The sequence below is a fragment of the Cydia pomonella genome, chromosome 9 (assembly GCF_033807575.1).
Source record: "Cydia pomonella isolate Wapato2018A chromosome 9, ilCydPomo1, whole genome shotgun sequence".
Lineage (NCBI taxonomy): Eukaryota > Metazoa > Arthropoda > Insecta > Lepidoptera > Tortricidae > Cydia > Cydia pomonella.
The window spans coordinates 1,017,761-1,040,093 of NC_084711.1; the positions used below are offsets into that span (position 1 = coordinate 1,017,761).

The window sequence follows — 22,333 nt, forward strand, 5'->3', positions numbered from 1 at the left end:
TGGATATGTGTTATGATATTAATATTTTATTACCTTTAATTATAATGAACAACGTAACTCGTTTGAAGCAGTTATGCTAAAATAATGGTTGTGTTGACATTGTATTAGGACACTACCAAAATATTATTGTAATGCCATACTGGTTTTCAATGCATTCGTGTATGTGTTACTTATAATTTACTGGGTAATAATTTGTAGTTCAAATTGTGTAGACTAAAATTAACACTGCACTCAAATAATAGTTTTGTACTATTTCATCTCGAATAATAAATATTTAGATCATTTATATAATACATCTTTTCATGAACGGTTACGATTTATATTAGATACAGACGACCTTAATATATTGACGACCTGTCTGGCCTAGTGGGTAGTGACCTTGCCTATGAAGCCGATGGTCCCGGGTTCAAATCCTGGTAAGGGCATTTATTCGTGTGATGAGCATGGATATTTGTTCCTGAGTCATGGGTATTTTCCTATGTATTTAAGTATTTATAAATTATATATTATATATATCGTTGTCTAAGTACCCTCAACACAAGCCTTATTGAGTGTAATAATGTCCTATAATATTTATTTATTTATTATTTTATTATGGGCAATGAGGTCGTGTTTACATATTTTTTGGACTTTATTCATATCGATATTTTTAGACGTGACTGTACCTACTACGGTTTATTAATTTTGTATTACATAAAATGAGATCAACGTTGTTTAACAATCTAGTCTCCTACCGCGTCTTAATATCGCGTAGAAGTTATTAAAAACGTTTAGAAACCCACCAATATACACATAGTTTGTGATGAATAATCTATCCCTTCATGATGTCTCATGTTTTCCTTCCTTAATCAGTGAGTAAACAATTGGTTATTAGGTGCATGTTTTAATTGACAGTGCTATCGTTCGGTTTTTTTTTCTTAAAAAAAAAGGTAAACAATGTTGTCTTTTTACGAAAACGTTTTTTAAAATTCAGTTAAGCAAAAGAATGTAAATGATCGTGTATGATTTATAATTGTTCCATATTTGCCGTGACTTACTGTTCAAGTGTTTTTCAATATAAAGACACGTCAAAATCGCTTACCATCTTTCTAATGCAAAAAAAAAACGAATTATTTTTCGAACTATTAAAACAGTAGACAGCTATGGTGCTTATATGAAACATTTAAATTTCACGTCACGGTTAAATTACTTATTGTGAGTTGTTTCCAATTTATTAAATCTTCCTCTTCGCGTTGTCGCGGCATTTTGCCACGGCTCATGGGAGGCTGGGGTCCGCTTGACAACTAATCCCAAGATTTGGCGACGGCACTAGTTTTTTACGAAAGCGACTGCCATCTGACGTTCCAACCCAGAGGGTAAACTAGGCCTTGTTGGGATTAGTCCGGTTTCCTCACGATGTTTTCCTTCACCGAAAACAGACTGGTAAATATCAAATAATATTTCGTACATAAGTTCCGAAAAACTCATTGGTACGAGCCGGGGTTTGAACCCGCCAATTAAATTAGTATTCAATTTATTAAATACTAATTTATAAATTCCTCAACATTCCTATTTAAAGAATCCAATGCTCGATATATGGTGAAAATGAAAAGTTTAAATGTATCTGTAATTGAAGACACGTACGAAGTTACGTTAGCATTAGTCGCTTTATCTCGTTTACTACTCGCAATGGGTATTTAACTGTCTCCGCGTATAACATACACAAATCAATATGAAGACGAGTAAAACAGCAAAATGTTGTACCCTTCAATTTTAATTAAATACAAAATTCCCAGGAAAACTTCCCTGGAGGCGCACAGTGGAAAAGGAGGTTGCATCAGTTGGCCTCGGCTGAGCCGAGCTGGAGGAGGTCGTACTGGACAATTTATTGATGCAGTTATTATTGTTCTCAAAAAATTATTATATATATGGCAATAATAAGAATTTCACAAAAGGATCGTCAAACACCAAAATTGTATAAAAATACTAGTCTAGAAAATTTCTAGAATAAAATCTAAATGTCAAAAAATACGGTATATATACATTGAATTATCAATTTCATCATTATTAACATAACAATAGTATGTTTAATAATAAGCAGTGATCGTAACTTTTCAAGCAATTTTGGTGCAGCATTGTTCGTTAACAGCATCTGTATCCGCTACTCTAGCTAGAATAGTTAATTAGAGTTAATAACTGTAATATTAACCTTAACTGATCAATTCCCTAGGAACAATGTGAATAATATTGCTAATTTTTACTATGCTGCACCAAAATTGCTGGAAAAGTTACGATCACTGATAATAAGCCAATTAATAATTTTAAGATAACCAATTGGTTTTTAAGTAACTAATAATAACGTGCTAGGTCAGGATTTTTTAAATTTACAAACCCCACAATATACTTAATATGGGAATTATATCCCAGGTGACTTCGAACCTCTTTTTCAAGCAATCTTTTTCTAAACAATTTTTTGTTGCAAGAAATCATCTAAAGTGAGGTTCAATACAAATTGCAAATACGCGTACGTTGAGTTATCCATATACAAATAAAATTAAGATTAAATTATTCACCACTCTATTTGGCCTGACCGTCGGACACACACAATTATGTATATTTATGCATTAAATTTGCTATACTTCTATAAGTATTAACATGCTACTCTTCTTTTTAATTTATTTTAAATATTTCTAATCACCTAGTGTAAAGTCATACTCGATTGTGTAGTATTGACATACCAAAATAAACTATGAACGGCAGATTTATTGAGGCATATGCACTGAAATAAAAACGAACAATATTTGTACATATGTATAATAACTTTACATCAGATCTTTACGTCTACGAACTTGTTGACGTATCCGTCTTGGCAAAAATGTATGTATTTGTATAGAATCGTAAACTCATAATTAATGATGAGCATTTTGTGATGAGCACACGGTCTTTTTTAAACTGTTTATTATGATAATACCTAGATACGACTTACGTTATGCTAAGTAAAACGTAATTAGTGGCTAACTGTCATAGGCCATCTGTTATGTAATCACTCATATGTAAAACTTTTATTTACGGCTGTTGTTGCTCTAAATATAAAAAAAAATATTAATAGTAAATGGTATGTAATGTACATGATTATTTCCAGTCTACAAGGACCCGGAGTCGTTCTCCTGGGACAGCTACCTGGCCGACACGGGGGCCGCGGCGGCGCCCCCGCGCGCCTTCAAGACGCGCGCGCCGCACGGCTTCAAGCCCGGCATGAAGCTCGAGGTCGTCGACAAAAGGGTATGCCACTTATCTTATATACCAACACATGCCATCCATGACTCACCCGAGAAAGACAAGGTATTAAACATCCAATCCTGCTAACCATTTTCGATAGGATTGCTAACGGCTTTCGCGCATTTCGTGGTAGAGTCAGTGCTCCAACTTGGAGGAGCACAGCGCAGATCATCGAAGAGCATTTCCTCCGCGTAGCGCACACTGGCGCCGAGGAGCACTCCGGCGCATATTGGGGGATACCGCGGCATGCCGCAATGCCGCCGCGTACAGATTGTTTGTTACGAAGAAATATAACATCAAGGCGGTTTGTTTACTGTTTGTGTTTGTGGCGCCCCCTACGCAGAGTTTTGCGTAATATTTCCCACTGACAGTTAAGTGTGGTGCTATTAGTAATTAATTAATCGTTTTAAAGTCGCCAAGTATGGTACGAGAGTTTATGACGAGATATCAGACAAAATATCAACTTCGGTTTATTAGAAAGAGTGTAGCCGGTAACATGATATTGTAGAACCTCGAATTTTTTTATTTAATTACGAAGCTTGACAGTTATTTTTTGTTTGTGTAATGTGCAGGTCCCGTTCCTGATCCGCGTAGCCAGCGTAAGCGAGGTGAAGGACCACCAGGTCCGCGTCGCGTTCGACGGCTGGCCGGACGAGCTCTCCTACTGGCTGGACGATGATTCGCCTGATATTCATCCAGTTGGCTGGTGTTTGAAAACCGGACATCCGCTCGAGCCGCCGCTAAGTAAGTATATTCAACAGTACTCTGGTGTTGCAGGTGTCCATGGGCGGCGGTAATCGCTTACCATCAGGTGATCCGACTGCTCGTTTGCCTCCTCTACCATAAAAAAAAATAGCAGGAGGAGTACCTTTTCTCTGCAGCTGACTACATGTTATATATTTTTAATTTTCGCTGTATTAAATCAGTTTAGGATTGGTCGAGAACTGAGGTCATAAACTATAGTGTCATTAAATGAGCCGTTCTTTATGAAATGCCAAATCAAATTATAGTGTCATTAAATGAGCCGTTCTTTATGAAATGTCAAATCAAATTTACGCTGATGCCTAGTTAGTTCCATACATTGGTTAAAACAAATATTTGGTTGGCATCAGCGTCGAGCGTGTCAAGTGTTAGACTACATATGGTGCTACAAATCCTTGGAGCAAGTTATGAACCAAGTATCTCTTTTTTTCTAGCGGCGGAGGAAGCAGTGGTTCTAGGTCCGTGCGGCGTGGGCGGCTGCCGCGGGCTGGGCTCGCTGCGCGGCGGCGCGCACAAGCAGCACGTGGCGGCCTCCGCCTGCCCCTACCGCGCGCCCGCCTCGCCCGCGCCGCCCGACCGGCTCGCTGCCGAGCGGCCTATGAGGTATGAAGTGCAAGCAGTGCTCCGCGCCCGTGCGGCGGGGCGGCCGCCGGGCTGGGCTCGCTGCGCGGCGGCGCGCACAAGCAGCACGTGGCGGCCTCCGCCTGCCCCTACCGCGCGCCCGCCTCGCCCGCGCCGCCCGACCGGCTCGCTGCCGAGCGGCCTATGAGGTATGAAGTGCAAGCAGTGCTCCGCGCCCGTGCGGCGGGGCGGCCGCCGGGCTGGGCTCGCTGCGCGGCGGCGCGCACAAGCAGCACGTGGCGGCCTCCGCCTGCCCCTACCGCGCGCCCGCCTCGCCCGCGCCGCCCGACCGGCTCGCTGCCGAGCGGCCTATGAGGTATGAAGTGCAAGCAGTGCTCCGCGCCCGTGCGGCGGGGCGGCCGCCGGGCTGGGCTCGCTGCGCGGCGGCGCGCACAAGCAGCACGTGGCGGCCTCCGCCTGCCCCTACCGCGCGCCCGCCTCGCCCGCGCCGCCCGACCGGCTCGCTGCCGAGCGGCCTATGAGGTATGAAGTGCAAGCAGTGCTCCGCGCCCGTGCGGCGGGGCGGCCGCCGGGCTGGGCTCGCTGCGCGGCGGCGCGCACAAGCAGCACGTGGCGGCCTCCGCCTGCCCCTACCGCGCGCCCGCCTCGCCCGCGCCGCCCGACCGGCTCGCTGCCGAGCGGCCTATGAGGTATGAAGTGCAAGCAGTGCTCCGCGCCCGTGCGGCGGGGCGGCCGCCGGGCTGGGCTCGCTGCGCGGCGGCGCGCACAAGCAGCACGTGGCGGCCTCCGCCTGCCCCTACCGCGCGCCCGCCTCGCCCGCGCCGCCCGACCGGCTCGCTGCCGAGCGGCCTATGAGGTATGAAGTGCAAGCAGTGCTCCGCGCCCGTGCGGCGGGGCGGCCGCCGGGCTGGGCTCGCTGCGCGGCGGCGCGCACAAGCAGCACGTGGCGGCCTCCGCCTGCCCCTACCGCGCGCCCGCCTCGCCCGCGCCGCCCGACCGGCTCGCTGCCGAGCGGCCTATGAGGTATGAAGTGCAAGCAGTGCTCCGCGCCCGTGCGGCGGGGCGGCCGCCGGGCTGGGCTCGCTGCGCGGCGGCGCGCACAAGCAGCACGTGGCGGCCTCCGCCTGCCCCTACCGCGCGCCCGCCTCGCCCGCGCCGCCCGACCGGCTCGCTGCCGAGCGGCCTATGAGGTATGAAGTGCAAGCAGTGCTCCGCGCCCGTGCGGCGGGGCGGCCGCCGGGCTGGGCTCGCTGCGCGGCGGCGCGCACAAGCAGCACGTGGCGGCCTCCGCCTGCCCCTACCGCGCGCCCGCCTCGCCCGCGCCGCCCGACCGGCTCGCTGCCGAGCGGCCTATGAGGTATGAAGTGCAAGCAGTGCTCCGCGCCCGTGCGGCGGGGCGGCCGCCGGGCTGGGCTCGCTGCGCGGCGGCGCGCACAAGCAGCACGTGGCGGCCTCCGCCTGCCCCTACCGCGCGCCCGCCTCGCCCGCGCCGCCCGACCGGCTCGCTGCCGAGCGGCCTATGAGGTATGAAGTGCAAGCAGTGCTCCGCGCCCGTGCGGCGGGGCGGCCGCCGGGCTGGGCTCGCTGCGCGGCGGCGCGCACAAGCAGCACGTGGCGGCCTCCGCCTGCCCCTACCGCGCGCCCGCCTCGCCCGCGCCGCCCGACCGGCTCGCTGCCGAGCGGCCTATGAGGTATGAAGTGCAAGCAGTGCTCCGCGCCCGTGCGGCGGGGCGGCCGCCGGGCTGGGCTCGCTGCGCGGCGGCGCGCACAAGCAGCACGTGGCGGCCTCCGCCTGCCCCTACCGCGCGCCCGCCTCGCCCGCGCCGCCCGACCGGCTCGCTGCCGAGCGGCCTATGAGGTATGAAGTGCAAGCAGTGCTCCGCGCCCGTGCGGCGGGGCGGCCGCCGGGCTGGGCTCGCTGCGCGGCGGCGCGCACAAGCAGCACGTGGCGGCCTCCGCCTGCCCCTACCGCGCGCCCGCCTCGCCCGCGCCGCCCGACCGGCTCGCTGCCGAGCGGCCTATGAGGTATGAAGTGCAAGCAGTGCTCCGCGCCCGTGCGGCGGGGCGGCCGCCGGGCTGGGCTCGCTGCGCGGCGGCGCGCACAAGCAGCACGTGGCGGCCTCCGCCTGCCCCTACCGCGCGCCCGCCTCGCCCGCGCCGCCCGACCGGCTCGCTGCCGAGCGGCCTATGAGGTATGAAGTGCAAGCAGTGCTCCGCGCCCGTGCGGCGGGGCGGCCGCCGGGCTGGGCTCGCTGCGCGGCGGCGCGCACAAGCAGCACGTGGCGGCCTCCGCCTGCCCCTACCGCGCGCCCGCCTCGCCCGCGCCGCCCGACCGGCTCGCTGCCGAGCGGCCTATGAGGTATGAAGTGCAAGCAGTGCTCCGCGCCCGTGCGGCGGGGCGGCCGCCGGGCTGGGCTCGCTGCGCGGCGGCGCGCACAAGCAGCACGTGGCGGCCTCCGCCTGCCCCTACCGCGCGCCCGCCTCGCCCGCGCCGCCCGACCGGCTCGCTGCCGAGCGGCCTATGAGGTATGAAGTGCAAGCAGTGCTCCGCGCCCGTGCGGCGGGGCGGCCGCCGGGCTGGGCTCGCTGCGCGGCGGCGCGCACAAGCAGCACGTGGCGGCCTCCGCCTGCCCCTACCGCGCGCCCGCCTCGCCCGCGCCGCCCGACCGGCTCGCTGCCGAGCGGCCTATGAGGTATGAAGTGCAAGCAGTGCTCCGCGCCCGTGCGGCGGGGCGGCCGCCGGGCTGGGCTCGCTGCGCGGCGGCGCGCACAAGCAGCACGTGGCGGCCTCCGCCTGCCCCTACCGCGCGCCCGCCTCGCCCGCGCCGCCCGACCGGCTCGCTGCCGAGCGGCCTATGAGGTATGAAGTGCAAGCAGTGCTCCGCGCCCGTGCGGCGGGGCGGCCGCCGGGCTGGGCTCGCTGCGCGGCGGCGCGCACAAGCAGCACGTGGCGGCCTCCGCCTGCCCCTACCGCGCGCCCGCCTCGCCCGCGCCGCCCGACCGGCTCGCTGCCGAGCGGCCTATGAGGTATGAAGTGCAAGCAGTGCTCCGCGCCCGTGCGGCGGGGCGGCCGCCGGGCTGGGCTCGCTGCGCGGCGGCGCGCACAAGCAGCACGTGGCGGCCTCCGCCTGCCCCTACCGCGCGCCCGCCTCGCCCGCGCCGCCCGACCGGCTCGCTGCCGAGCGGCCTATGAGGTATGAAGTGCAAGCAGTGCTCCGCGCCCGTGCGGCGGGGCGGCCGCCGGGCTGGGCTCGCTGCGCGGCGGCGCGCACAAGCAGCACGTGGCGGCCTCCGCCTGCCCCTACCGCGCGCCCGCCTCGCCCGCGCCGCCCGACCGGCTCGCTGCCGAGCGGCCTATGAGGTATGAAGTGCAAGCAGTGCTCCGCGCCCGTGCGGCGGGGCGGCCGCCGGGCTGGGCTCGCTGCGCGGCGGCGCGCACAAGCAGCACGTGGCGGCCTCCGCCTGCCCCTACCGCGCGCCCGCCTCGCCCGCGCCGCCCGACCGGCTCGCTGCCGAGCGGCCTATGAGGTATGAAGTGCAAGCAGTGCTCCGCGCCCGTGCGGCGGGGCGGCCGCCGGGCTGGGCTCGCTGCGCGGCGGCGCGCACAAGCAGCACGTGGCGGCCTCCGCCTGCCCCTACCGCGCGCCCGCCTCGCCCGCGCCGCCCGACCGGCTCGCTGCCGAGCGGCCTATGAGGTATGAAGTGCAAGCAGTGCTCCGCGCCCGTGCGGCGGGGCGGCCGCCGGGCTGGGCTCGCTGCGCGGCGGCGCGCACAAGCAGCACGTGGCGGCCTCCGCCTGCCCCTACCGCGCGCCCGCCTCGCCCGCGCCGCCCGACCGGCTCGCTGCCGAGCGGCCTATGAGGTATGAAGTGCAAGCAGTGCTCCGCGCCCGTGCGGCGGGGCGGCCGCCGGGCTGGGCTCGCTGCGCGGCGGCGCGCACAAGCAGCACGTGGCGGCCTCCGCCTGCCCCTACCGCGCGCCCGCCTCGCCCGCGCCGCCCGACCGGCTCGCTGCCGAGCGGCCTATGAGGTATGAAGTGCAAGCAGTGCTCCGCGCCCGTGCGGCGGGGCGGCCGCCGGGCTGGGCTCGCTGCGCGGCGGCGCGCACAAGCAGCACGTGGCGGCCTCCGCCTGCCCCTACCGCGCGCCCGCCTCGCCCGCGCCGCCCGACCGGCTCGCTGCCGAGCGGCCTATGAGGTATGAAGTGCAAGCAGTGCTCCGCGCCCGTGCGGCGGGGCGGCCGCCGGGCTGGGCTCGCTGCGCGGCGGCGCGCACAAGCAGCACGTGGCGGCCTCCGCCTGCCCCTACCGCGCGCCCGCCTCGCCCGCGCCGCCCGACCGGCTCGCTGCCGAGCGGCCTATGAGGTATGAAGTGCAAGCAGTGCTCCGCGCCCGTGCGGCGGGGCGGCCGCCGGGCTGGGCTCGCTGCGCGGCGGCGCGCACAAGCAGCACGTGGCGGCCTCCGCCTGCCCCTACCGCGCGCCCGCCTCGCCCGCGCCGCCCGACCGGCTCGCTGCCGAGCGGCCTATGAGGTATGAAGTGCAAGCAGTGCTCCGCGCCCGTGCGGCGGGGCGGCCGCCGGGCTGGGCTCGCTGCGCGGCGGCGCGCACAAGCAGCACGTGGCGGCCTCCGCCTGCCCCTACCGCGCGCCCGCCTCGCCCGCGCCGCCCGACCGGCTCGCTGCCGAGCGGCCTATGAGGTATGAAGTGCAAGCAGTGCTCCGCACCCGTGCGGCGGGGCGGCTGCCGGGCTGGGCTCTTAGTATAGGAAATCAGATTGGATACAAAATAAGCTACCCTAATCACTAATTCCGCCCAGACGAAGTCACGGACAAATGCTAGTAAATAATAATTCCACAAAACTAAAACACCAAATGGCGGGCCACGATCACAGGGTCTGGACCGCCGAACTATTTGGTGCTGTACATTACATTTGGTTATTTAATAAACTCAAGTAGAAACGGACTGTGATGGTCATTTTATTTTAAAAACCGGACCCCTGAAGTAACTAATTGCTGACCCACTAGCCCCTAAAAAGGGAATTCAATTTATAGAGCAATGAAACCAATAATCTATAACCCTCTTGATAAATAAATATAAATATAAGATAATATATTTATAATTTATTATTTAATTATTATTTTCTTGTCGCCTCCGAGCTATAGGGCGAGCCAGTGTTGGCCGTAATTGTTAATTCTAATTAACCATTAACCAATTGCATTAACCATTAATTTCGCAATGAATCAATTGCATTAAGTATGAATTGAATGAAGGTTAAGTACTGCTCTTCCAAGTGCTCATCAAGACGAGTCAGATGACCAAAACAGCGTGTGTCTATGTTGCACCAAACCTGAGTTCCACTAGGTACTGCCAGGGTTCAGCATAAGCTCTATCGTGGATACTGCTCTTCCAAGTGCTCATCAAGACGAGTCGGATGACCAAAACAGCGTATGCCTCTGGTACACCAAATCTGAGTTCCACTAGGCACTGCCAGGGCTCATCAGGAGGATGAGTTATATATACTTAAAACTTATATAAGTTCAGTCTTGTAGACCCTTAATCCGTTGGACGCCTTTTGTAAAACTACGATATTTATTCTCTTTAATTGTTAATTATTAATCACGTTTTTAATTTTCATTAACAATTTATTTAATTTTTAATGGCTTGTGAAGTAATTGATGTTAATGCAAATTAATGTTAATTGCAATTAACAATTAATTTTCCTTAATTGTTAATGGTTAATTTAAATTAACCTTTTTAATGGGTAATTTTTAATGGTTAAATTGCATTAGCGTTTGGCCAACACTGGGGCGAGGTCCCAGGAACGCCGAAGTACTCTTCCGCAATCTGCCATAACTGATCATAATCTCATCTGAAAGCTATTACGAAATTACTACAAATAAACGACCAATAATTGAACACAGACAGAATTATCCGTGTCAAGGTGAAATCTCGAAAGCATATATTTTTTGCTTCACCTTCAAACGCAGCATATGAATAATGAGTACTAATGATTGTTGCAGGCCCCTCGGTAGGCCTCCGAAAACGGCTGAAACACTGACACCTACGAGCGACACGCACACACCTAAAGAGAAGTATGTAATCAAATTAAAGTTGAAATTATATATTTGTTAAGTTAAGAGTATCTAAATTATTAACTAGCTTAAAATAGGCCCTTGAGGCATTGTACCAAGGATGCCGGCGGCATTTCCAAGTTGTATCGCAATCCTGATATGTTGTGCGAGGAAGCCGCCAGCTCTTCGGTCACCAGTTATGTCAACCAGACGCTTCGCGATAATTTGTTTTATTAGTAATATTTCATATGTACAGTCGACGTCACCAACATCTTTACAAGCCAACATGCCAATAATATATTTACACGCCTCTATGACACTGACTTTAAGGTCGCGTTGACATATATTTGAAATGTTGGGCTGTAAAGATATCTGTGTACTCGACTGTACCATCAGCCGTTAAAGTGCATGACGACTTTATCAGTGAATTCATTCATAATTTCTCCATGGAATTTTACAGCTCACTGTACACCCTGCAAGAGTACATTTCCACCTTATGAATGAATTCATTCATAATTTCTTTATGCAATTTTCATCATAGATCATAAATTTCGATTTATCATATTACATTACCCAGAATGCATATTGATATATGCATGGAACGGATAGGTGGAAATGCGTCATCATAAAAAATAAAAAATACATAAATTAAACATTCTTATTGTTAATTTTTTTATATGAAACTTTGTATTTGCTACTTATTGATTTGTTTTTGTTTTAGACCTACAAGAGGAAGACCTCCAAAACATAAGAGAGTGGAAGAAGTCTCGAAAGCGGACCCAGTGAGTTTAATATAATAATGTTTTCAAAGCATTTTTGTTATTTACTTGATTTAAAATTAACATCCCAGATATTAAAATACGTCTAGGCGTCACGTGTGGTCACAGATTTAATTGTTAAATTTAGGGTTCAAGCTAATTTGACCGTCATAACTAATATGAAATATCCAGGGCCGGATTTAGGGGAGGGCAACCGGGGCTACTGCCCCTGGCCTCCACAAAAGAGGGGCCCCCACAATAGAGAATTCGGAAAATTTACCATTTTATTTGGAAAAAATTTGGGGCCAGGGGGCCTCCACTCCTTTATTGTCCGAGGCCTCCAGACCTCTAAATCCGGCAATGGAAATATCCAATGGCATCCAAGTCCGCGACTGTACGTTAAACTACTTATTGGGCAACCAATCTTATACATCATCCATCATTATCCTGTTTTTGTATTAACTTAGTCGTAAAATGACAGATCGGTCGGACATATTAGGCAGTCAAATTTGGAGTCAGGTTGTCTGAGCTTTAAGTTACATCGCAAGTTGTAAAGTATTTATTCATTGTTAACTGTGTACATAAGATGTCACATACAAGAGATAGTCGAACCAACAGTTGCCCGTTTCGAGCATACAATATATATATGATCTTAATACTACTAACCATACTAGCTTACTGACTAACTTATTATTATCAATTCTATATCAGTTGGCTTAGCCTAGCCTAGCATAGGCTTAATATATTAGAAAAATATTTAGAAATGACTGGAAGCTTAAAAAAGGGATTTAAAGAAATTAACAAGTCTAAGCAATGGATTGCAACCTTAACAGAGTCACATACTGGAAACAAGCTTTACTCAAGAACCAAAATAATTAATACAGCAACGGAATTTTACAGAAACCTTTACTCACAAAAAAATGCTAATATCTCTCCAGGTATAGATAAACCTGTTCAAGCAACTAACGTGACAAATATAGAAAGATTCACCGATAGTGAGATATTGAAAAAGATAGAGTCATTGAAAACGGATAAGAGTAGCGGTTCTGATGAGATTACCAACGAAGCAATCAAGGTCGGTAGATTCTTGTTATCGCCGCACTTAACAGCTCTTTTTAACAAAATTTTAAATTCACGTACAATACCTACTGAATGGGCCAAATCGGACATCATTTTATTATATAAAAAAGGAGACCCTGCAGATATTGGCAACTACCGGCCAATCAGCCTGCAACCTACTTTGTACAAATTGTTCGCCTCTATGATAGAGCAACGAATCTCAAAATTCACGGAGGAGCATCAGCCAGTAGAGCAGGCTGGGTTCAGGAAAGGCTTCTCTACCATGGATCACATTCATGTTTTAGACCAAATAATAGAGAAGTTTCAGGAGCAAAGGCAACCACTCTACCTCGCTTTTATAGATTATGCAAAAGCGTTCGATTCTATCTCACACACTAGCATGTGGAACGCTCTAACTGAATGCAACGTACCGCTGGAAATAATAGACCTCATTAAAGACATTTACTCTAAAAGCGTTAGTAGAGTTAAGTTGGATAGAGTGGGCTCAGAGGTAAATATCTGCAGAGGTGTAAGACAGGGGGACCCCTTGTCGCCAAGAATATTTATTACTGTTTTACAAAATATAATGAAGAACCTAAACTGGTGTAACAAAGGCATAAATATTGAAGGAAAATATTTAAGTAACCTACGATTTGCAGACGACATTGTACTTTTCTCAGAATCAGCCGCACAGTTACAATCAATGATCGAAGATATATACGTTGTAAGTAAAAATATAGGTCTAGAACTGAACACGTCTAAAACAAAAATCATGACAAACCACAATCGGGACTCTATCAAAGTAAATAATAACACTCTTGACTATGTTGAAACCTACATCTACCTGGGTAAACAGATTTCCTTCAAGAAAACCCGACATCTGGATGAAGTAGATAGACGTGTTAAAATATCCTGGAACAAATACTGGAGTTACAAAGAACCGTTAAAATCAAACCTGCCCCTGAAACTAAAAAAGAAAATACTGGATTCCTGCATATTACCATGCCTTTCTTATGGATGTCAAACGTGGATTTTCAATTCGTACACAAAAAATAAAATCAACACGTGCCAAAGAAGCATAGAGCGGAGTATTCTAAATATAAAACGTGTCGATAAGAAGAAAAACACAGAAATAAGACAAAAAACAAAAGTAATTGACGCTCTGACATATTGCAAAAAATTGAAATGGCGATGGGCTGGTCATGTCACAAGAATGAACGACAACAAGTGGACAAAGTCGGTGACAACATGGCCGGGTCCAGCGGGAAAACGCAGGCAAGGAAAACCATTAGAAAGATGGTCAGATGAAATTATTAAAGTAGCAGGACAACAATGGATGGAAAAAGGCAAAATTAGAGATAAATGGAAAGAGTTGGAGGAGGCCTATACTCGAGAGAGGTCCTTAATATTCAAGACATAAGTTATATATTCATTAGACAATTAATATTTATTAAATTATATTTCAATCAAATTAATTTCAAATTAATGACATAATGTAAACAATTTTAGAATTTCAGAATATATTCATAAGTAAATTATCTATGAATTAAAATTAATAATGTTAATAATGCATGCATTCACATTTGTATATTGCAACGATATTAAGGAATAAATGGCTTTTTTATTTTATTTATCAGTTGTGTTGTTTCTGATGCTATTATTTTCCATAAATGTTCAGGGCTCCGACGAGGAATCGATATCGAGCAGTAACGGCGGCAGCGGCAGCCGGCGCTGGCGCGCGCGCCGCCCTCGCGAGCCGCGCGCGGCGCGGGCGCTGCGGCCCGACGTGCGCCGCCACATCGCCGCGCTGCAGCTGCCGAGCCGCCCCGATATATGGACGCAGGTCATTATAATGGATATTATTTTATTTTATTTTATTCGGAAAACCAACAGCTTAAGTAAACTAAAACTAGATTAACATAAATATGTATCAGAGAAGCCAATTACAGGTTTCCACTCATTTACTTACTCACATATCATTAATTCATTACACTCTTAGATAAAATATACACCCTTAGATTAGATATACACCCTTAGAGTAGTTATACACCCTTAGATTAGATATACACCCTTAGAGTAGGTATACACCCTTAGATTAGATATACACCCTTAGATTAGATATACACCCTTAGAGTAGGTATACACCCTTAGATTAGATATACACCCTTAGATTAGATATACACCCTTAGAGTAGGTATACACCCTTAGATTAGATATACACCCTTGGTGTAGGTATACACCCTTAGATTAGATATACACCCTTGGAGTAGGTATACACCCTTAGATTAGATATACACCCTTACATTAGATATACATCCTTACATTAGATATACACCCTTAGATTAGATATACACCCTTATATTAGATATACATCCTTACATTAGATATACACCCTTAGATTAGATATACACCCTTAGATAAGACATATACCCTTTCTGGGGATATGAGCGATTGTTTCTGTATTTCCACACAGCTGTTGCTATTCGCGAGTTACCGTGTTACGTCTCATGGAGTCTTATAACGAGTTACCGAGCACTCTGATCAGTGGCGTAATATTCTCTGCCACCTTACAGGCATGGTTTTAAAAATAATAAGTTTTTTATTCTCGATAAAAATGAAACTGATTATAAAAAAAATACAGTTTAGTTTTTATCGTTAATTGGTTATTTTTAAATTGGTTAATGTTAATCATGATTAATTGAAGAATTAGGAATTTTCTCCTAAGACTTATAGTTTCTAGGCCTTCCGAATGTATAAAGAAGTACTACCTTTTATTTGCTAACTATTATGTGTTATGAAAATGAAATATCAAGTTGAGCATTATTTCACTCAAAGAAACTAATGGACTGCTCTTACCTGCCAAAGGGTCCTAAAACAAACCATTATTTTATCCCAAAATAGTCTGCGTTAATAAACCCAGCTTGATATTTAAGAATCTATGTTGTGAATACCTTAAGAGCCTGATTACAGAACTCAGTTCCTCATCTCTACACTAGAAAACCAGAAAAAAAGATAGAGTCAGACCTAGATAAGTTGGCAGCAATTTTGATAGCCCAGACTGTGGAGTGTGGAATTAAGAGGAGTGACATCTGTTATGGTAGAACTGTTGCAAAAGTGTCCAGCTGTCAGCTATAAATAATAGTTCCAAATCTCTCCAGAGTAGTGCTAGAGTAGCTAAGAACCTAGGCGCTATTGACGGGGTGAAGTCGCTGTCTATGATTTGATTTTTTTGTTCATGTATTCTAGGTATTGTAGCGCCACCTATTTAAGCTTTTTTGATGACACTTTTTGGTACATGGAGATTTATTTCCTTACCTTCCGTAGCCCAGACGGTGCAAGTGTCAAGTAAACGTCATCATTTCATAGAAGTTTGACGTTTAAGATAACGCGTGCACCGTCTGGGCTATCAAAATTGCTGCCAACTTATCTTGGTTAGACTCTAAGCTTTTACAGAAAACATACATTTTCTACTCAGATAAATTAAAAGTTTGGAAGATTTAGGCAACCCCTTACCTATTAACAAAGAGAATTGATTAATAATAATAATAAAATACTTTATTGTGCACTACAAAGAAATATACATGTTACAAACAAAAAAAAAAAAAAAGGACATATGTAAGTAGGTAACAACAGGCGGACTTATCGCTAAAAAGCGATCTCTTCCAGACAACCTTCAGATAGCGATTCAGTGGCTAGAAATAAAGTTATTGGGCAGTGCAAAACCACATAAGTGTAAAGTTTATAAAATAAGTAAATAGAAACTACAAACAATGAGAAATAAACTACATATATTATTATTATTGATTGTAGAGCGAGAAAGTCAAAGAAAAAAACACGTTTTGCGGTCACTGAATTGACAAACGTCAACTTTTGAAAATCAGAGTTACCGCAAATCAGCGCCATCTGTTTTGGATGTCAAATAAAGGGGCACGTTTTTTTCTTAGACTTTATCTCTCTATTACAATCAATCAACATTTCACAAGTTACACGAGTCCAAACACGACCTTCTGTAATGTGCGTCGAACTAAGTTGATTTAGTTCCAAATGATAATTCGGGCGGCGGGCAATGTTTCTTTGGAACTAAGTTGACGCTCATTACAGAAGGTCTTGTTTGGACTCGTGTAACTTGTGAAGTGTTTTAACTAGGGCTATCATTTTGATGTCAACTTTTAGCTGACATCCTGTACTACCATTTAACAATAAACAAAAAAGTACAGGTCAACGACCTCATTTTCGAAAAAAAAAATGTAAAAAAAAGTAAATTTTTGAAGACAATTTTTATCTTTGTTATCAATTCTCGGGTAATCCTGGAAAATTTTCTGTAACATTTATGCTTGAAATTAATGCCCTAATTCATAAGCTATCGAATGATTTATATTTTTTTTATATGTGATATGTAAATGGACAGATAATGGGTACATTAACCAAATGCAGTCGTGTTTGGCAGCAAAAAACTCTGAAGCGGTGCAGTTTTAAAATGGTTGAGAAAAAACATAGGTATGGGGGGTGATTTGTCGATAAAGTTCATCGTATTATACGTGGTTAACGGCTCGACTATACGTGTTGGTATAAAACTTGGAGCAAAAGGACTCCTAAACATCCGCTCCGTTTGACACCATTAGGCGGATAGAATGCCTAGCAAGGCAAACCAATGATCTGGCTTTATAAAATAGCAAAATGAGCCCATAGAAAAGTAACGAAATTTTAATCGAAAGAATATTTCGCGTGGGGCGCGTTTATTTTTTATTCCTTTGTAATTTCCTGGGTTTATGGCGCCCTCTTATACAGCTTTTTTTTTTATATGAGATGTTCGTCCCCAGGAGGAAGTGGGCATGCTGGTAGCGCTCGTGGGTGGCGCGGCGGCGGGCGCGGCGGCGCGCGCGGCCCGGCTGGCGGGCAGGGAGCTGCTCATGGCGTCCTGCGAGGAGCTCGTGGCCTGCCTGCACATACGGCTGGGGCCGGCTGTCAAGGTAATGTACTGTCTTCCTACACAACTCCAGGAGGAGGTGGGCATGCTGGTGGCGCGGCCAGGCTGGCGGGCAGGGAGCTGCTCATGGCGTCCTGCGAGGAGCTCGTGGCCTGCCTGCACATACGGCTGGGGCCGGCTGTCAAGGTAATGTACTGTCTTCCTACACAACTCCAGGAGGAGGTGGGCATGCTGGTGGCGCGGCCAGGCTGGCGGGCAGGGAGCTGCTCATGGCGTCCTGCGAGGAGCTCGTGGCCTGCCTGCACATACGGCTGGGGCCGGCTGTCAAGGTAATGTACTGTCTTCCTACACAACTCCAGGAGGAGGTGGGCATGCTGGTGGCGCGGCCCGGCTGGCGGGCAGGGAGCTGCTCATGGCGTCCTGCGAGGAGCTCGTGGCCTGCCTGCACATACGGCTGGGGCCGGCTGTCAAGGTAATGTACTGTCTTCCTACACAACTCCAGGAGGAGGTGGGCATGCTGGTGGCGCGGCCAGGCTGGCGGGCAGGGAGCTGCTCATGGCGTCCTGCGAGGAGCTCGTGGCCTGCCTGCACATACGGCTGGGGCCGGCTGTCAAGGTAATGTACTGTCTTCCTACACAACTCCAGGAGGAGGTGGGCATGCTGGTGGCGCGGCCAGGCTGGCGGGCAGGGAGCTGCTCATGGCGTCCTGCGAGGAGCTCGTGGCCTGCCTGCACATACGGCTGGGGCCGGCTGTCAAGGTAATGTACTGTCTTCCTACACAACTCCAGGAGGAGGTGGGCATGCTGGTGGCGCGGCCAGGCTGGCGGGCAGGGAGCTGCTCATGGCGTCCTGCGAGGAGCTCGTGGCCTGCCTGCACATACGGCTGGGGCCGGCTGTCAAGGTAATGTACTGTCTTCCTACACAACTCCAGGAGGAGGTGGGCATGCTGGTGGCGCGGCCAGGCTGGCGGGCAGGGAGCTGCTCATGGCGTCCTGCGAGGAGCTCGTGGCCTGCCTGCACATACGGCTGGGGCCGGCTGTCAAGGTAATGTACTGTCTTCCTACACAACTCCAGGAGGAGGTGGGCATGCTGGTGGCGCGGCCAGGCTGGCGGGCAGGGAGCTGCTCATGGCGTCCTGCGAGGAGCTCGTGGCCTGCCTGCACATACGGCTGGGGCCGGCGGTCAAGGTAATGTACTGTCTTCCTGCACAACTCCAGGAGGATATCCTGAGAGGAAAATAGGAACTACGTTTGTATGAAAAGGTTTCGGGGCGATCGTCCATTTCGTCTTAAAACACTACCAATAACATAACCAACTCCCAAATTTGTTAACAGGTGTACGGCGCCATCCGACAGCTGCGACGCGCCATCACATGAAAAAGCCATCACTACGCTTCCCCAGTGACATAAATACTCTGGTAAACAGAGAAACACAGGAGACGTGCCCAGAATTAATCCTGTATAACATCAAAGTATACCTATTGGAATGTCGAAAATGCCCCCTGTGCCACATCGGTAAAATTAAACCTTACGTCTTCGTGTCACAAACACCGATTGCCGCTTTACAGTTTGGGCACATTTATATGGGATGAAGCAATTGTTTATGACCTAGGACTGGACTAATTCATTCGTTATGCCATTTAACCTTTTTGAAGCCAATGACGGATATATCAGCACAGGTCCAACGCCGAAAACGGGTTAGTTCGTCACAGACTACAAAGCAACTTAGACCTACATGCATATGTATAGAGTTCAATTTCAGTTTTGACACTTGTCGGTGAAGTGGCGTCCGAGTGAGAGCTTAGTGTTTGACACGGCGTCGAAAAGGTTAATTTACCTCGTGGTGTATGGCTAAGAGTTGTTTCCCTGACAAATGTGTACATACCTCAAAATGGACTATTAAGTGATGAAATCAATAAGTTATTTGAACTCATAGAAGTATGAAAGTTGATATTTTGCTTCGATGAAGTAAAATGAAATGTCTCGAAATTAAACAGAGCTGTTTTCCAAAGTATTATAAATAAGTACTCAATTTCGTTGAATACTTGGAAAATAATACGATTTATGAAAACCTATCAAGAGACTATATTGTCTGATATTCATTGTACATACTATGTAAGTTTTTAAGAAAGTTCACTTTTATTTTTGTATTTAATAATTCGAAAGGGACAATATTGTTCGTAAGCTTGTTATTGGTAGCGCAAATGGATTCATTGGCTTTAAAAATTGAGGTTGTGAGCTGTATAAATCTAACGCTTACAGCATTTGTCTCGTTCTAGCATCTTAAACTAGAACGTGATAAACGCCAACAGCGATATATGCTACCGTGTTAGGACTGCGGCGATCCTGCGCGGCCTTACTACCGATGTTCGAAATATTCTATCTCTTTCGCTTGTATTATTCGAACTTTCGAACGAAAGAGATGCAGATAAGGTCACTACGGGTAAGTGCAGCATTCAGATAAGTGTAGCTGGCCTTCACATTGGGGCCTTTTTACACATTTAGTGTTAAGTGCGAATCCATACATTTGTCTCTAAGCGAAAGTAGCAAGTCGCAATAATGAGTAAACCGGTTCACACACTTATCCTGCAGCCACACTTACCCGCATCGACTTTAGATGACTTTCGTTTTTCGATGTTAGGTCGGACTGGATCGAGCGAAATTCAATAAAAATCAATGTTCTGTAAAAGATATAGTCAACGATTATTTTTATGAAATTATCAAGAAAATCCATGGAAAGGAGCAAGTTTAATATTTTAAATTATGAACTTATTATTTTTTAAGCTTATAAGAAATACTAATGTGCAATTTATGATTTAGGTATGTTCTCAATAGAAATAATGTTTTAGTTGCTGACTTTTACAAATTATCGTATCAGTCAACTGTAGGTTAAATAGTGCATGATTTTAGTTGTTTTAATAATTTATATTATGGAATATTTCTTAGGTTAAGTTTCTGCACGGTGTATTATTTTTGAGCGTACCATAATCACTGTTTTATGTATTTACCCCCTTATTCATAAACGTCTACTAAAGTTAACAAACCGCTAATAATCGTTTGTCCCTTTCCATCATACCAATACGTCGGAAAGGGACAAACGATTATTAGCGGCTGTTTAACTTTAGTAGACGTTTATGAATAAGGGGATTAGTGTTTGTCTCTCTCACGTTTACGCAATATCTGCATGTCAGAAGGGACGAGCGCTATATGTCGGCGAAAACCTTAATCCCCTGGTTTAAGAGTCACATAAACTCGCCGCCAAAAAGCCGCTTCCATACAATCTGTAAGACTTAATTTTTTTGAGGGATAAATTTCAGTTTTTACATAATAGTAGGTATGCTCAAAAGTTTTGCCTTTTTTCTTAAAATTCAGCTTAGTACAACATTCGTATACTAAATACAATGGACAAATCTTAATATTTTATATCTATGAATGGAGTGTTATATATTTTTCATCATACTTGCTCGAAAAAGGTCTTATTTCATGCAGGTGCACTGAAGGACAAATATTGTTCCCGGGGGAGTAATTTTTAAATAATGTCACTAATTCTTACGAACCAAGTAGGTTATAGGTAAAATACTTAAATGTCATTGTATATAAGTTTATGTTTAAAATATTTAATTTAGTTACTAGCCATTTAAAATATTTTTACACAATTTTCAATAGTGGCGAATGCTGGATGGGCGTATGTCTTTGATGCCTAATCTGTCAAAATGGCGGACGAATGTTTGCAGTGTCACGGTATTTAATAATTATGTCGCTTAAAATTTAGTTTTTTCTTCGCAAGTGTGATGAAAAACATTGTGTTCAACTCCAGGGGCAAGAATATTGCAAACTTGAGTCTTAAATTCACTCCAGCCTGCGGCTGTCGTAAATTAACCCCCTCGTTTGCAAAATTTCTCCTACCCCTCCTCGTTGCACAATGTGCTATTTATTGTTCATACATTCACAATTTTCCTTTTGGAAATGATGAAGATCATTTTATATCTTTGTAAATAAATATGTCATTGAGTGTAGTTCCTAATATATTAATCCTAATAATTTCTCTTTTTTTATCAATGTCTCAAATTTGTATGTATTTTACACATGCAGTCAACTTTATGGTGTTTAACAAATGATTGTTGACATTTTGTTAAATTTGTAAAAAGTGAATTAGAATCTTGCTATTGTGCCGGTGGCCATGTACAAAGTTACATTAAATAGTATAATGTTTTTACAGAAAACTGTGTAGTGTTAAGGAATGTGCCATTCCCGGTGGCATACGCTATTCTAAACTGTTGTTCAACAATAAAATGTGAAAGAAAAGTGGTGTTTTACTGTATTAACAACTAATTTAAGTATGTACCTCATTGATACTTATGCAGAAATTACACTTGGTGGGTTGTCTGAGAACCTATCTTAACAGTTCACTTTGTGGTTTGTTATGGGGCTGTGCTATTTAAATATTTCTCCTGAATATGGCAAACAACAAAATAATGAAGTTTGTTGCAGTGAGCCTGTTTGCATGCGGCTACCGCATTAGTGAACTAATTTAAGGATTATCGCATTACGCAACATTGGGTTAACACATTACGGTGTCCGGTGACCAGTCTCACCACTTTGAATAGTCTGAATTAGGAATTCTGGTAGCAAAACCAAACCTAGATATCTTAGACATGTAACCGCTGTCTCCTCTTTCTAACAAATGCGAATTGTTACTGCGTGATCGGTTACAATTTTACAATCGAATCAAGTGGGATCGGTGAGCCAATTTCATTTTTGTGTCCACACCACATACAATTTATTCAGATCGTGTGAAAAATTGTTCCGTGAGGACTGTCACTGACTGACTGACTTTAGAAAGATAAGATAAGATAAGTTTATTAACCTCAAAAGTTTACACCTAATACATAATTTCTTATAATATATTACATAGGA

At 47.3% G+C, this 22,333-nt stretch overlaps 1 protein-coding gene and 1 long non-coding RNA gene across 2 annotated transcripts in view; both read left to right on the top strand.

Moving 5' to 3' along the window:
- Window positions 1–18,322, top strand: part of LOC133520979 (uncharacterized) — a 28,521-nt gene extending 10,199 nt beyond the window's left edge. Inside the window, exons 6-28 of the mRNA XM_061855698.1 lie at window positions 3,122–3,261; window positions 3,831–4,002; window positions 4,455–4,623; window positions 4,808–4,957; window positions 5,142–5,291; window positions 5,476–5,625; window positions 5,810–5,959; window positions 6,144–6,293; window positions 6,478–6,627; window positions 6,812–6,961; window positions 7,146–7,295; window positions 7,480–7,629; window positions 7,814–7,963; window positions 8,148–8,297; window positions 8,482–8,631; window positions 8,816–8,965; window positions 9,150–9,299; window positions 10,623–10,694; window positions 11,395–11,455; window positions 14,169–14,333; window positions 17,311–17,521; window positions 17,634–17,889; window positions 17,920–18,322. Coding sequence (XP_061711682.1) covers window positions 3,122–3,261; window positions 3,831–4,002; window positions 4,455–4,623; window positions 4,808–4,957; window positions 5,142–5,291; window positions 5,476–5,625; window positions 5,810–5,959; window positions 6,144–6,293; window positions 6,478–6,627; window positions 6,812–6,961; window positions 7,146–7,295; window positions 7,480–7,629; window positions 7,814–7,963; window positions 8,148–8,297; window positions 8,482–8,631; window positions 8,816–8,965; window positions 9,150–9,299; window positions 10,623–10,694; window positions 11,395–11,455; window positions 14,169–14,333; window positions 17,311–17,521; window positions 17,634–17,889; window positions 17,920–18,322 — 3,749 coding nt within the window. The remainder of the gene's footprint in view (window positions 1–3,121; window positions 3,262–3,830; window positions 4,003–4,454; window positions 4,624–4,807; window positions 4,958–5,141; window positions 5,292–5,475; window positions 5,626–5,809; window positions 5,960–6,143; window positions 6,294–6,477; window positions 6,628–6,811; window positions 6,962–7,145; window positions 7,296–7,479; window positions 7,630–7,813; window positions 7,964–8,147; window positions 8,298–8,481; window positions 8,632–8,815; window positions 8,966–9,149; window positions 9,300–10,622; window positions 10,695–11,394; window positions 11,456–14,168; window positions 14,334–17,310; window positions 17,522–17,633; window positions 17,890–17,919) is intronic.
- Window positions 18,323–18,368: 46 nt separating this feature from the next.
- LOC133521055 (uncharacterized) lies at window positions 18,369–21,721 on the top strand. Its single transcript, XR_009799858.1, has 2 exons — window positions 18,369–18,461; window positions 18,752–21,721. It is a non-coding gene; the product is annotated as an uncharacterized LOC133521055 (long non-coding RNA).
- The last annotated feature ends 612 nt before the right edge of the window (window positions 21,722–22,333 follow it).